The sequence below is a fragment of the Haemaphysalis longicornis genome, unplaced genomic scaffold, assembly GCF_048455015.1.
Source record: "Haemaphysalis longicornis isolate Haplotype H1 unplaced genomic scaffold, Haemaphysalis longicornis Haplotype H1 scaffold_8, whole genome shotgun sequence".
Taxonomy (NCBI): Eukaryota; Metazoa; Arthropoda; class Arachnida; order Ixodida; family Ixodidae; genus Haemaphysalis; species Haemaphysalis longicornis.
The window spans coordinates 182,566,401-182,578,053 of NW_027526445.1; the positions used below are offsets into that span (position 1 = coordinate 182,566,401).

The 11,653-nt window shown below is 46.9% G+C and overlaps 1 protein-coding gene across 1 annotated transcript in view; it reads left to right on the top strand.

Annotated features, from left to right (window-relative positions):
* Positions 1–2,159, top strand: part of LOC144148606 (uncharacterized) — a 96,738-nt gene extending 94,579 nt beyond the window's left edge. The window contains exon 22 of the mRNA XM_077680115.1: positions 1,135–2,159. Coding sequence (XP_077536241.1) covers positions 1,135–1,237 — 103 coding nt within the window. The 3' untranslated portion in view covers positions 1,238–2,159. The remainder of the gene's footprint in view (positions 1–1,134) is intronic.
* Positions 2,160–11,653: the final 9,494 nt, after the last annotated feature.

Below are 11,653 nucleotides of genomic sequence, written 5' to 3' on the forward strand. Positions count from 1 at the left end.
ATGTAAATGAGTGACAACGTGCGTCTACAGTATATACAATTCCAATCCAATCCAGTCTGATACAATTCAATTTAATCCAATCCAATCCATTTCAATCCAATCTAATCCAATGCTTTTCGCGCATGCGCAACACTGTGTACATGGACGCCAAGCCCCGGATAAAGCGAGGTCCTAAGGTGCTTCGCTCCTAAAATAGAACAAAGTGACTGGAAAACGTCGCTGCACGCATGTAAGATTGGCTGCAACCAAACTGCATTCAATGTACAGCCTCCTCGCAGCAGTCAGGAGTTGAGGCTTTTTTTTTTTCGAAATGAGCGAAATCCAGAAACCGAAACTAAATCATTTAAAACTGAAGTGACAAGAAAAACTTTGCTACCTTCCCCTAGAAAACATGTACATTAACGCAGATCACATTTCAATGGAAAATGAGCCAGATCGTGTTGTGGCATGGATCAAAATGAGCCAAGTCTATTTTCCCGATGGGAGTGTGCTTTTGGTTTGGTATCATATAGCCAACATGGCAGCCTCCTTGCGAGTTCCTGCCGGACAGCTTGGACTGTCAGGATGGATAATTAATTTTCTAGGATATCCGTAAATAAGTAATTAAAATTAATAACCAATATAGTTAATTAAATACTTAATTTTTGGTTACTTGTGGCTGGGAACTTCTCCTAGCTGTCATGTAAAACATATCACAAAATAGCTTTGACAGCATTCCATTTAGGTACTGTAACAAAGTTTAGCTGCTTCCTCAAATTCTGTTTGGGTGGATTTGACTCATTTAGAAAACAAACACCTCAATTGTTCTCTGCTTAGTGGTCTCATGAGTTGACAGTTAACTACAGTCAAACCCCGCGATAATGAAATCCCACGAGTACGAAATTTCTGCGGCAACGAAATATTTTCGCATCCCTAGTGAACGTCGATAGACGCCCATGTATTTCATATCTCGCAGCAATGAAATGTTTTAGAAAGCGATCCTGTGTTAACGAAATTCGCTGCGAATACGGTCGGCATTTTATCTACCCATTTGAGGCTAACAGCGTCCAAAAGATGCTCAAATGCAAACACATAAGTAAAAAAACACAAAGCACGGTTCGTGGCAATATTCTTTTTCTCATTTGTGCTTTCCAGGACCAATCTACCCTTGAGCAACAGCCCCGAATTTGCCGAGGCCTTTCAGTGCTCTTCCGGCAGCGAGATGAACCCTTCAAGCCAGTGCTCTGTCTGGAGCTGACCAGTGATTTTATGCGGCCATCACAGCTCATTTTCTGTCTTTTTGTTTATGTAATGAAGTGTCTTTTTTCCCCTCCTAGCAGGATTTTGTCACCACCACCTGCGGGGAGCGGTACTCACAAAATTTTTTCACGCCTGAACAGTTGTTGCTTGCCATTATTCCACCGCAAACGCAGAACAGGGAGCAGGGCACATTTGGCATCCGCCAGTGAGTAGGATGAATTCACTGATACATCTATACGTCCCTGTCTATTTTCGCTGTGCTTGCTTTTTCGCAGCTTTTGATGCTGTGTGACACAATGGCACAAAAGCATTGCGTTCTTCGCGTAGTATGGTAGAATAAATGAATAAACTTGGTTTTAGGATTTGATTTGAAATTTCATATGTTAAACTGCAAAATCTGTGGGCTTAGCCTCAAGCAGCTTGTTTGCAGTTGGCGTCAAAATCTAGGCAGACTTCTAGATTTCAATGTACGTTCTCCTGGCAACAAATATTTTCATGACAATTGGACTTGTTGCGCATTTTATATGCTTCACTGTCCTTTAACTGATTCAAAAATGTGCTCATGGTTAGTGCGAAAAGAAATAATATTGACAGTACCACTTGTCTAGAAACCGAAGAAGAGAATTGAACGATTAAAATTTCTAGTGCTGTCAATAGCGTTTGTATTTGTATGTCTCACTTTTTTGTCTATTCTTCTAACAGCCACCGTGCATGTTGTTTCAAGTTATGTAAGTTTTCTTGTGGCAACTTTTGGCGAAGCCGTTATTGATGGTACACTAATGCAGTATCTCCCACTCTTTTTATTCTAGCATCTCTAATGACTTCACAAAGGAAGTAGCATTCTTGGAGGTCAGGGTAATGCTGATGTGATAGCTTGGCCAACCTAAATATGGCGTACAATTGTATTTGCTTTCTTTGCTTCCTGCCCCTGTAGGTGTTGGTAATGTGACATTTATGCGCTTGGTATTTATAACGCTTTTTTCAATAAAGATGATCAATCGGAAGTCAGCACTTGAGTGGTGTACTCTCTGCTTCACCCCTGTCAAAAATTGTGTGGTGTACGTTCTTCAAATTCTAGTCGCCAACCAGCCCAACATGGTAAATTATTGTATGATATGTTAGAGAATAAACCTCAGATTTGCTGATGACGTTGCCTTGCTAAGTAACTCCGGGGACGAATTGCAATGCATGATTACCACACTGAACAAACAGAGTAGAACCGTGCGCCTGAAAATTAATATGCAGAAAACTAAAATAATGCTCAATATCCACGGGAGAGCACAGCGGTCTGAGATAGGTGGCGAGGCAGTGGAAGTTGTAAGGGAATATATCTACTTAGGCCCTGGATCCCAACCATGACGCAGAGGTAATTAGAAGGATAACAATGGGGTGGAGTGCATTCGGCAGGCATTCTCAGATAATGAATGGCAGCCTACCATTGTCCCCGAAGAAGAAAGAGTATGCCAGCTGCATCTTACCGGTACTCACCTACGGGCAGAAGCTTGGGGGCTCACTAAGAGGGTTCAACTTAAATTGAGGACGTCTCAGCGAGCAATGGAACGCAAGATGATAGGTCTAGCATTAAGGGACAAGAAGAGAGCGGAGTGGGTCAGGGAAGAAACGCGTGTTAAGGACACGTTAGTAGAAATAAAGAATAAATATGCGTGGGCAGGGAATATAATGCGAAGGCAAGATAACCGTTGGTCACTAAGGGTAACATAGTGGATCCCTACAGACGGCAAGCATGGCAGAGGGCGGCAGAAAGTTAGATGGTGAGATGAGATCAAGAAATTTGCGGGGATAAATTGGTCGCAGTTAGCAAAGGACCTGGATAATTGGAGATCTATGCGAGAGGCCTTTGCCTGCAGTGGGCGTACATAGGCTGATGATGCTGATGTTGGGCGGTTTCAGCTTGGCGCACCGTGGCAATTCTACCCCTCTGCCCTACTCCCCCCCCCACCTCTAGTTGCACCACAGTGCGAGCCATGTGACACCTGAATGTGATGGTGCGTGCAGTGGCGTAATTCGATAGGATGGCACCCATGGCAGATATATTTTCGTGCCTCTCATGATAATGACAGTGATTATATTATTATCATTATTATTATTATTGTTACTATTATTATTTATTATTATTATTATCTCGTCATCTATGTTGAAAAAAGGCCATCTGGCTGTTTTGGGAAAGTGAATGAGTGATTTTTTGATTGATTGGTCGCTGCAGTGGACTATAGCCATCTTAGCATATCTACTCATCGTACCATACGCCAGAAGTCCAGAAGGTTCAAAAGAAAAGTGACAGAAGAAATGGACCTTGTCGGTCACCGGTTCTTGTCTCACTTCACATAAAATAGTACCATGAAATGTATTTTTCAAATGATTTATTGCAAACTTCATATCTGCATACTGTGCCCAAATTTTTATTAATGCTTATGATGCGTTAAAAAACTCATACCGGCAATCCCTGTTGTCTCCTCGTCGCATAACACTGCCGTTTGTGACGCCAGTGCTGATGGTCATCGTCAGCCAGTTGCCAAGAAGAAAAACAAAATGGCTCCAATCCACGCTGTGAAGGTGGTTGGAAAGCAAAGCCTTAAACGAAACCCACAATTGCCCACGCGACGTCACTTGGATTCACACACGTGGCTCTACAAAGAGTGAAACAACAAATTCTGCCACCCGTTACCTAAAATTCGCGGAGCGGCGTCACGAACGCAGCAGTGTCGGCTACATCAGGGCTAAAGCGGCGGATGCCACCGCGGTAGCCCGGCGGTGAGTCGACGGAAAGAAAATGGCGAGGAGCGTCTTTCGAAGGGTGGGACAGCGGAACCTAGCCATCCTGATGTGCTAGCTGGGGGCTGCGGCAGAAAATAGAACGCAACCGCGCAACTTCAGGAGCGCAATGCCTTCCACTGAGCATTCGCGGCGGGTATAGGGACCGGGCAGCTGTACGGGTGGCGCCACCACTCGGCGCTCCCCTCGTTAGTGGAATGAGCCGGTGCATTCGACAACACAGCCTCACGTTGTTTTTGTCGTGTTTGCTTCGGTTGTTTGAATGTCTTGGCGGTGTTGTGAGCGGACATGTGAGATGAAACGAAATCTAGACAGATTCATTGGGTTCTTAGATGCAGTAACGCTACGTAAACTTGTCGGACGCTTCTAAATTTGGGTATCGGCTACAATGGCATGAGCGCTTTTTGCAGTGATCTACGCTTGGCTCCACCCGTTCTGAGTACGAATAAAACTACTATTATTAGTATTTATTTCTTCCTAAATGCACTAACGGCTACATAAACTTATTTGACGCTTCTAAGTTTGGGAACGGGCGACACTGACATGAGCGCTTTTTACAGCGCTCTGCGCCTGGCTGCGCGCTCTCTGAGTAGGTATAAAATATTATATTAGTATTTATTTCTACCATTTTAAATTATCCTCACTGGTTTCATTGACTACGGTTTCCACGCCAGTCTTAGCGCTGGGATACCTCGATACGTGTGCTTTGAAGAGAAAGGCACTTGCGTACGAGATGGATTACCGTGTAGCCGTAGAAGTGTACTTTCTTTCTGTACCCGTAAGCTTTGTGCCTTCGGTTTTGGTGAGCGACACTGTGACAGCATGAGAGCCTGAATGCAGAAGTGGAACTCCCACGTTTGTGGTGGTCATTTTATCAGTAAAAGGTATTCACCCACCCAACTGCCCAAGCTACAAACCATTCCTCCTCCCCTTCCCGTTTTCCCACCTGCGGGTAATAAAGGCTGGCACCGATAGTTTAAAAATGTGGCAGTGTTGACGTCAGCCGGTGTTATTTAATGCTTAAGCATTCTTTACAGAATTCCTGAAAAATCGTGTAATGCCTCGTGAAGACACCAAAAACGCGCGATTAGTTGCCTCAAATATGGGTGCACCAGCCCGAGTCCTTCAGCACAGACACATTTCCGACACGCTGGAAAAAGTTTAGATTTGGAGAGGGGTGCATGGAAGTTCAAAATTAAACAGAAAAATCATCTAGCCCTCCATCTAATGATTACGATGGTTGAATGCAAAACTTTCTTCACGCGAAATCGAATGGGAAATGGTCAAAGTCAAAGACGCTGCGATCAAAAGACAAACTGCGCGATGGTCAAATTCGAAGCTCAGTTAGTCAAAGTTCAAATCCAGAAGACAACCAAGGTAACACACACGAGAAAGCTTTGCTATAAAACAACATCATCGTCGTTAGGCGGAGGAGTGCAAGATTTTTCAGGGGTAGGTGGCAGCTTGACCGCAGCATTCTGTTGTGAAACTGTGTACAGGTTTCGGGCGCCCTCCTGTCTCGCGTCCTTCATCCACTCAGGAATTGGTTTTTGAAAAACCATTAACCAACTAGCCAGCAACCATTGAAATTCTTGCAAAGCAATGCTCCTCCATGACAAGCAATAACGTTCTACTATCATGCGGTATTTATTCTTTAACGATTCCCGATAACTGTTGTAGGAGCATTTCGGTGAACTTAAACACGTTTCAGCCGTAGCTAATGAAGTTACGGAAGCGTCGACCATCACAATTTATGTTTTGAGGTAAATCTTAGAAGACACCCGCAAACTTTGCCTTTCGCTTGTGCACGACGCCGTTTCATCGTCAGCTGCAAAGGCCAGCGCCGCAGCATTCCTGGATCGTTTGCACACACCGGCTTTGTGGGAGCATTTAGCTGCAATATACTCCTCGATACGCGAAACTGCATGCAGGCATGAAAAAATCGCATAAAGGAACGGACTTTCACTTCCAGCTCGGCTTCCAGCCTGGCGCATTGAGCGTCGTCTGCTATTTGCAAATACTGAGTATGGGCGTAAATCACGCACATGCCTTGCCTCGAAAAGGTCACATCCACGTTCAAGATTTACCGACCTGAAAAAAGCCCTCCTGGTTATGTACGCTTTGCAACCCGCACCGCATAAAAAAGACAGAAAGCCATGAACAACAACGCTGCGCTGACCGCCACCGGCATTCCACTGACGAGCGGTTCGCCACGGGCGGCGCTGTTCGCTGAAGCGACGGTGGTGCCATACAACGGCCGCCCGGTCCCTATAGGTTTTGATGAACACGACCATAATGGTTTGGTGTGGATATAAAAGAGTATCCTTAAAATCTACTGCATGTGGTTCACCTCGCGATTTAAGAATACCTGCAACGGGTAAGGGTGCAAATTTTAAGAGCGCCACCCACCCCACCGCCGGCTTCTGGAATACAAACGAAAACAGAAAGCACATGTAGCACGCACACACACTGAATATCATTTGGAGTTGTCTCCTGGACTCCCTAACTAAGTATTTACACACCGGTGGCGCCGCTTCGTGATAAGGAAAGCAGAAAGGAAGAACCTGCTTGAACAGCCACATTGCTAACAAAAGAAGAGGGCTGAGGAAGACAAGGACGGACGGAGGGGGTCATATACGCAGCGCTATGCCGGGAGGTGCGCGGGGCGCTAGCCCCCCGTGTGTGTCCCCCGACATTGCGCCCCATGTGTGACCCTCTCTTGTCCTTGTCTTCCTTAGCGGTCTTCTTTTGCTGCAACGCCGTGCCAACAAGCCCATACTGGCGCTCTCTTCAACAGCGACCTTTGCGGCAATGTCGTCCCGCTGTGGTGACATGTGGTAACCCGGTGCCGCTTGTTTCCCTCGGGAGGAAACAAGGACTCGGCTGGGAGGACTCGGCTCGGCGCCCACTCCCAAGTTGCGCTCGGGGCTCTTGTACCCCCTTGCCCCCCCTTAGTTATGCCACTGTGTGCGTGAGTAGAACAGGTGGTGTACACCAGCCACGCAGAGCCCTGCCGATTCCAGGGATGCCGTGGCGTGTGCCAGTATAGTGGCATAAGACAAAAAAGCGAAAGTGAAAAAAACGATGCGAACAATATGACTCGCAAAAGAATCCGGTAGAAGTAATTCGCCCGAAAAGACAAAAACGATCGCAAAGAAAGCGGTGCAGGTACGAAAAGAAGTTGTTAATAGCTACCGCCAATCTTACGCTTTCAAAGCACGTAGACAGACTTGAGTGGCCTGAGGAATTTTTTTGTTAATGTTCGAGCTGTTTTCCACCAAGACCCCTTCTGCCTACCGGGATGAAGGATTGCCCGACGGCGGCGGTTACATTCGGCGGCACGCGCGCGCTCTCGTTCTCTCGCCACTGTGTCGGCAAAGGGGCCGGCGACACTGTCATTTCCGCTGCTGCTCTCGGCGTCAATCGTTCCTTGTAGCAACGCGCGATCCTCTGCAGGATCCTCTGCGATCCTCTACAGAATTGTTTAATGCTGCCCTTCGTAATACCGTTGTGTAACCTTATTGTTAACAAAGCGGCGTGCGTTGTATAAACACCTTTTGCTGTTATTATCGCATGTACGTGCAATTTGAGCCACTGTACAATGTATATTGTTACATATTTTGTACTCACGCTGCTAGGTTTTGTTATTGTTGTATTTCGTATCCCACTCCCCTCTTCAATGTATTCACACTGAGGGTATTCACAAATAAAAAAAAAAGTATTCTCTTTCCGTTTTCCAATTTTATCACCAACTCATGGCCATGTAGGTTTTCACCCTTTTTCAGTAACGGTCGCGCCTAGCGGCAGCCAGGCTGAACTAAAAACGGGGGTCAAGAACACCCCCCCAAAGATCTTGCAGTCGAAAAACCAGTGCAAAAAACTTCATTTCCATCCCGCCACTCATCACTCTTCCTTCCGCATGGAGGCAAAAGAAACCACATTTCGCACCTGCAGTGGGCGAAGGGTATTTTTCTTTCCTTTGCACTTCATGTGCTCGCAGCACGGACAGCAACAAACATGTTAGCCCCTTTCCTTTGTTAGCTTTTAGTGTCTGTGTGTACGCGGGCACAAACTCTCCACAAGCTGTTGAAAAATCCAATGAAAAGGTGCGGCGCTATAGAAAGCAGTATAGCTACTCTCTCAGGAGCAAGGTGAGAGTACACCTAGGTGTACTCTCACGTCTGCTTATGTTGCCCGAGGCGTCCCCTGATATGGCAGGTCGGCAGCACGCGCATGCGCAGGCCACTACTGGAGAAAGGTCCATTATATGTTCCCTTTCCTTTCGTGGCTTGGTGTCCCTGCACTCGGTTTCTCTCACGCATGCGATCTCTGTTCTTCGGAGAGTTTTCTGCTCGCTGGCATGCAGTTTGCCCTAGCCATAGGCAGCTTTGTTGAAAACAATGGAGCGAGCTTAATGCCGGGCGACATAACTGGGCCCCGTGAAGTGTGCTTGCGCACTCTGAAACGATGCTACTGCGCACGTAAGGGAAGGCAAGAGAGGCTTTGCTCGGAAGGAAGCTTTTCCTGAGAGCGTTTTCATGGGGCTGAGATATTTCGCACGGCTACCTCATCAAATCGCGAGCTTCAGAAGCGTTTGGAAATACGCGAATTCGCCGCCTTGGTCAAAACTAAATTCTTGAGAAACCTACTGCGTGGAAACATGTTATTTCGTAGCAAATGCTGGTAGGGTCGCTCGCTATGATCAAAATCATCCCCATTACCAGGATCGCCATGACCACCGCTTCCTGTATTTTTTCAAGGCCAAATGCGTGAGCCCCGAGCGGCCAACCAAGCCATTTACTTCTACTCCGGCCACTCTCCCCCAATTGCTACCCTTCTCAGTGCTTTAGTCACGTGACCGGTTAATGGTGATGCTACGTGGGGTGGGAAGAGGCAACGTAGGAAAAAACGTGCTCGGCCGCGGCGCCGAGGTTCATATATATTGCTGGCCAGAGCGCCGCTACTTCGACGGTCTCAAACATCGGTTGCCTTGGCAACCAGGCACAAGCCGCTCTCGAATTCAGTTACGCTGGGAGTCTGGGACACGGCCGAGGATCCCGTTAATCCCGGAGCCTCACCTTATATGTGGCGAATTAGGTCTACCACTCACTCCCACTGTAAAGCGGGCGATGCGTTTGCAATTGAAAGAATACAGGAGGCGCTGCCATCACCATCATTCTGGCTTAGTTTTTTTTAGTTGGTACTACATACTATAGAGTGATTTAGAATATTCTAGTTCACTCTAGTACCACTACTGAAGATGTAGTCGCTTCGGAAAGTGTGATGGTATTGGTACATCCCCAGTGACGCACAGGTCATCGCACATCGCACCCCTGCTCCATATGAAACAGGCTGCAATAACATTGCTGAGAGAGAGAGAGAGAGTAAATGTTTATTGAAAAAGGAGAAGAGGTCGGCCTGAGAAATTGATCTTGGGCCTGCTACTTCCCTCTGGGGGGAGGGTACTGGGGACAGAAAGAGAAAGGAATGAATATGGAAGGTATGGGGAATGACAATGAAAGCGACAAATGAACTATGTACAAGCAGTAAACCAATAAACGTCTCACGTACAACGGGGCGCTGAATCAGATGACAACAGTTCACTTTTAAGCACATGACTATCATCCATGAAAAAAAAAAACTGCTCAGACATTATTTCGCAGTCTGTTCAATTTTGTCACAACCTAGAGGCGAGAATCCAAAGAGGAGTCACCAAGAAATGTTAGCAGGGCTTTAACGGCTAGGCTTTGGTTCCTGTTGTCAGCCCACGTGCCCAAAATCTTTTGTTCGGACAGAGGGCGAGTGTCCAAGCGTAGTAAAGCTGTCTCAAGGCTGAAGCTGACTTCATTCGAGTATGTCTGCCCAAAGTATTTTAAATAACCCAATGACACGTACAGTACGCCGGTCTAACAAGTTCCACTTACTTGACAGATCGCGTCTTTATGCGACATTCTGTGCGACAATTCCAGTGCGAGATAAGACATAAAACACACCCTGTCAAAACAGAAAGGGCCTTCCAAGTAACCTTGTTAACGTGAAAAGAACGCCTGGAAGAAGGAATAATTGCTCCGATGTTTTCAATTCACCTAACAGCAAAATGTGCGCAAAGCGCACAGTAGCTAGCTACTTAGATACAAATCGAACTATAAGTAGATAGTTAAAAAAAAATCATGGAAGCTTGCACTCATGCGCGAGACTTGAATGACGAAGCTGTTGTAGGTGATCATTGACGATGGACACAAAGTTGAGTTTTAGTATCGTTGTGGTGTCATGATTGCCGTCGGCGGAACGGCATTTCACTGACCTTATGTTGGGCAAGGCCAGAGTGAGCTCGTCGTTTTGGTCGGCGTTTTCGTACGCCACCCTGCAGGCGCGACATTCGTCTCTAGCGGTTGCTTTGCACGCCGAGCCTCTCGAAGCCGGGCCTCTTCCTCGCCGTGCGAAATACCCGGGACCGGGCCATGTGGAGTCAGTGATCACCTACAGCGGGGGTTTGTACCCCACCCCAACGCCCCCCCCCAAAAGATTTCAGCACCCCCCCCCCCTAAAAAAAAAATCCACAACCACGAGCATTCCACCCATACTCAGCCCCCTCCCAACATCCCCCACCCCGCTATGAATTCGTCAAAATCACCCCCCCCCCAAAAACAAACAAAAAAAAAAAACACGAAATTCTGGGGAAACCCAGCGGTTTCGACATTCAAGTCTTCTACCGTACAGAGCGCGTGCGCACGACGTCACGAGGACAAACGAAAGTGGGGCGCACGCTATGACGTGTCTTTCTCGTTCCGAGCAAGTCCTGCCACGATAGGGCATGTTTGGCTTGATGAACGTGCGCTGGAGGCACGCGGCCAACGCTGGAGTTTTCTTTTTTTTTTTTGGGGGGGGGGGGGTGGGGGCAAGGAGGAGCATATTGGCCAATCTCCCCAAGGGGGTACGCTAAGCTTGAAGAATACGTGCTCGAGGTACGCGTGCATGAGCACTCGGCATTTTCTTGGTATTGTTAACTGCAGACACCATACACAACGATTTGCTCAACACCTTCACAGTTCAAAACGTTGTCTCTAACTTCGAGGATGCTCCATGTTTATGCTCCCAGTTGCTCGTACTAAGCATCATTGCGATCATCGCTGTTAATGTAGTAATCGGTACATTTAAGAGACTGAACACCTGGCCATGCTAGCCCGTTCAAAAATTAGTCTTTCCCATATTCTTCTAACGATGATATCAATCTATAACTTTCCATTTATTTTATTTAATTCCGTTGCCGTTTCCCCACGTCATTTCTACAGACCGATTTTATAGCGTTTTAGCACTAAAAAAGGTTACCCCGTTTCTTGGCTAATCTCCCGCGTGGGCATGTTTCACCAATGAAGGAGTAACAACAATGAGTCACCGTTAGCGACAAGTAAGAGAAAACACTACACAGTTGAAACTTTATTGGTAGTTATCATAGCCTAACCGATCGGGTCATCATCATCGGTGCGGTACCGATGATGATGAGTGGCACCGACGGTGCCAGTCATCGCGCGTGAGCAGCCCTAGCTCTGGCTGCTTCGGCTTTCTTGCATCGCCATTTTGTAAAATAGAAACACCACCGTGTCACCGGGACGTCGCGGCC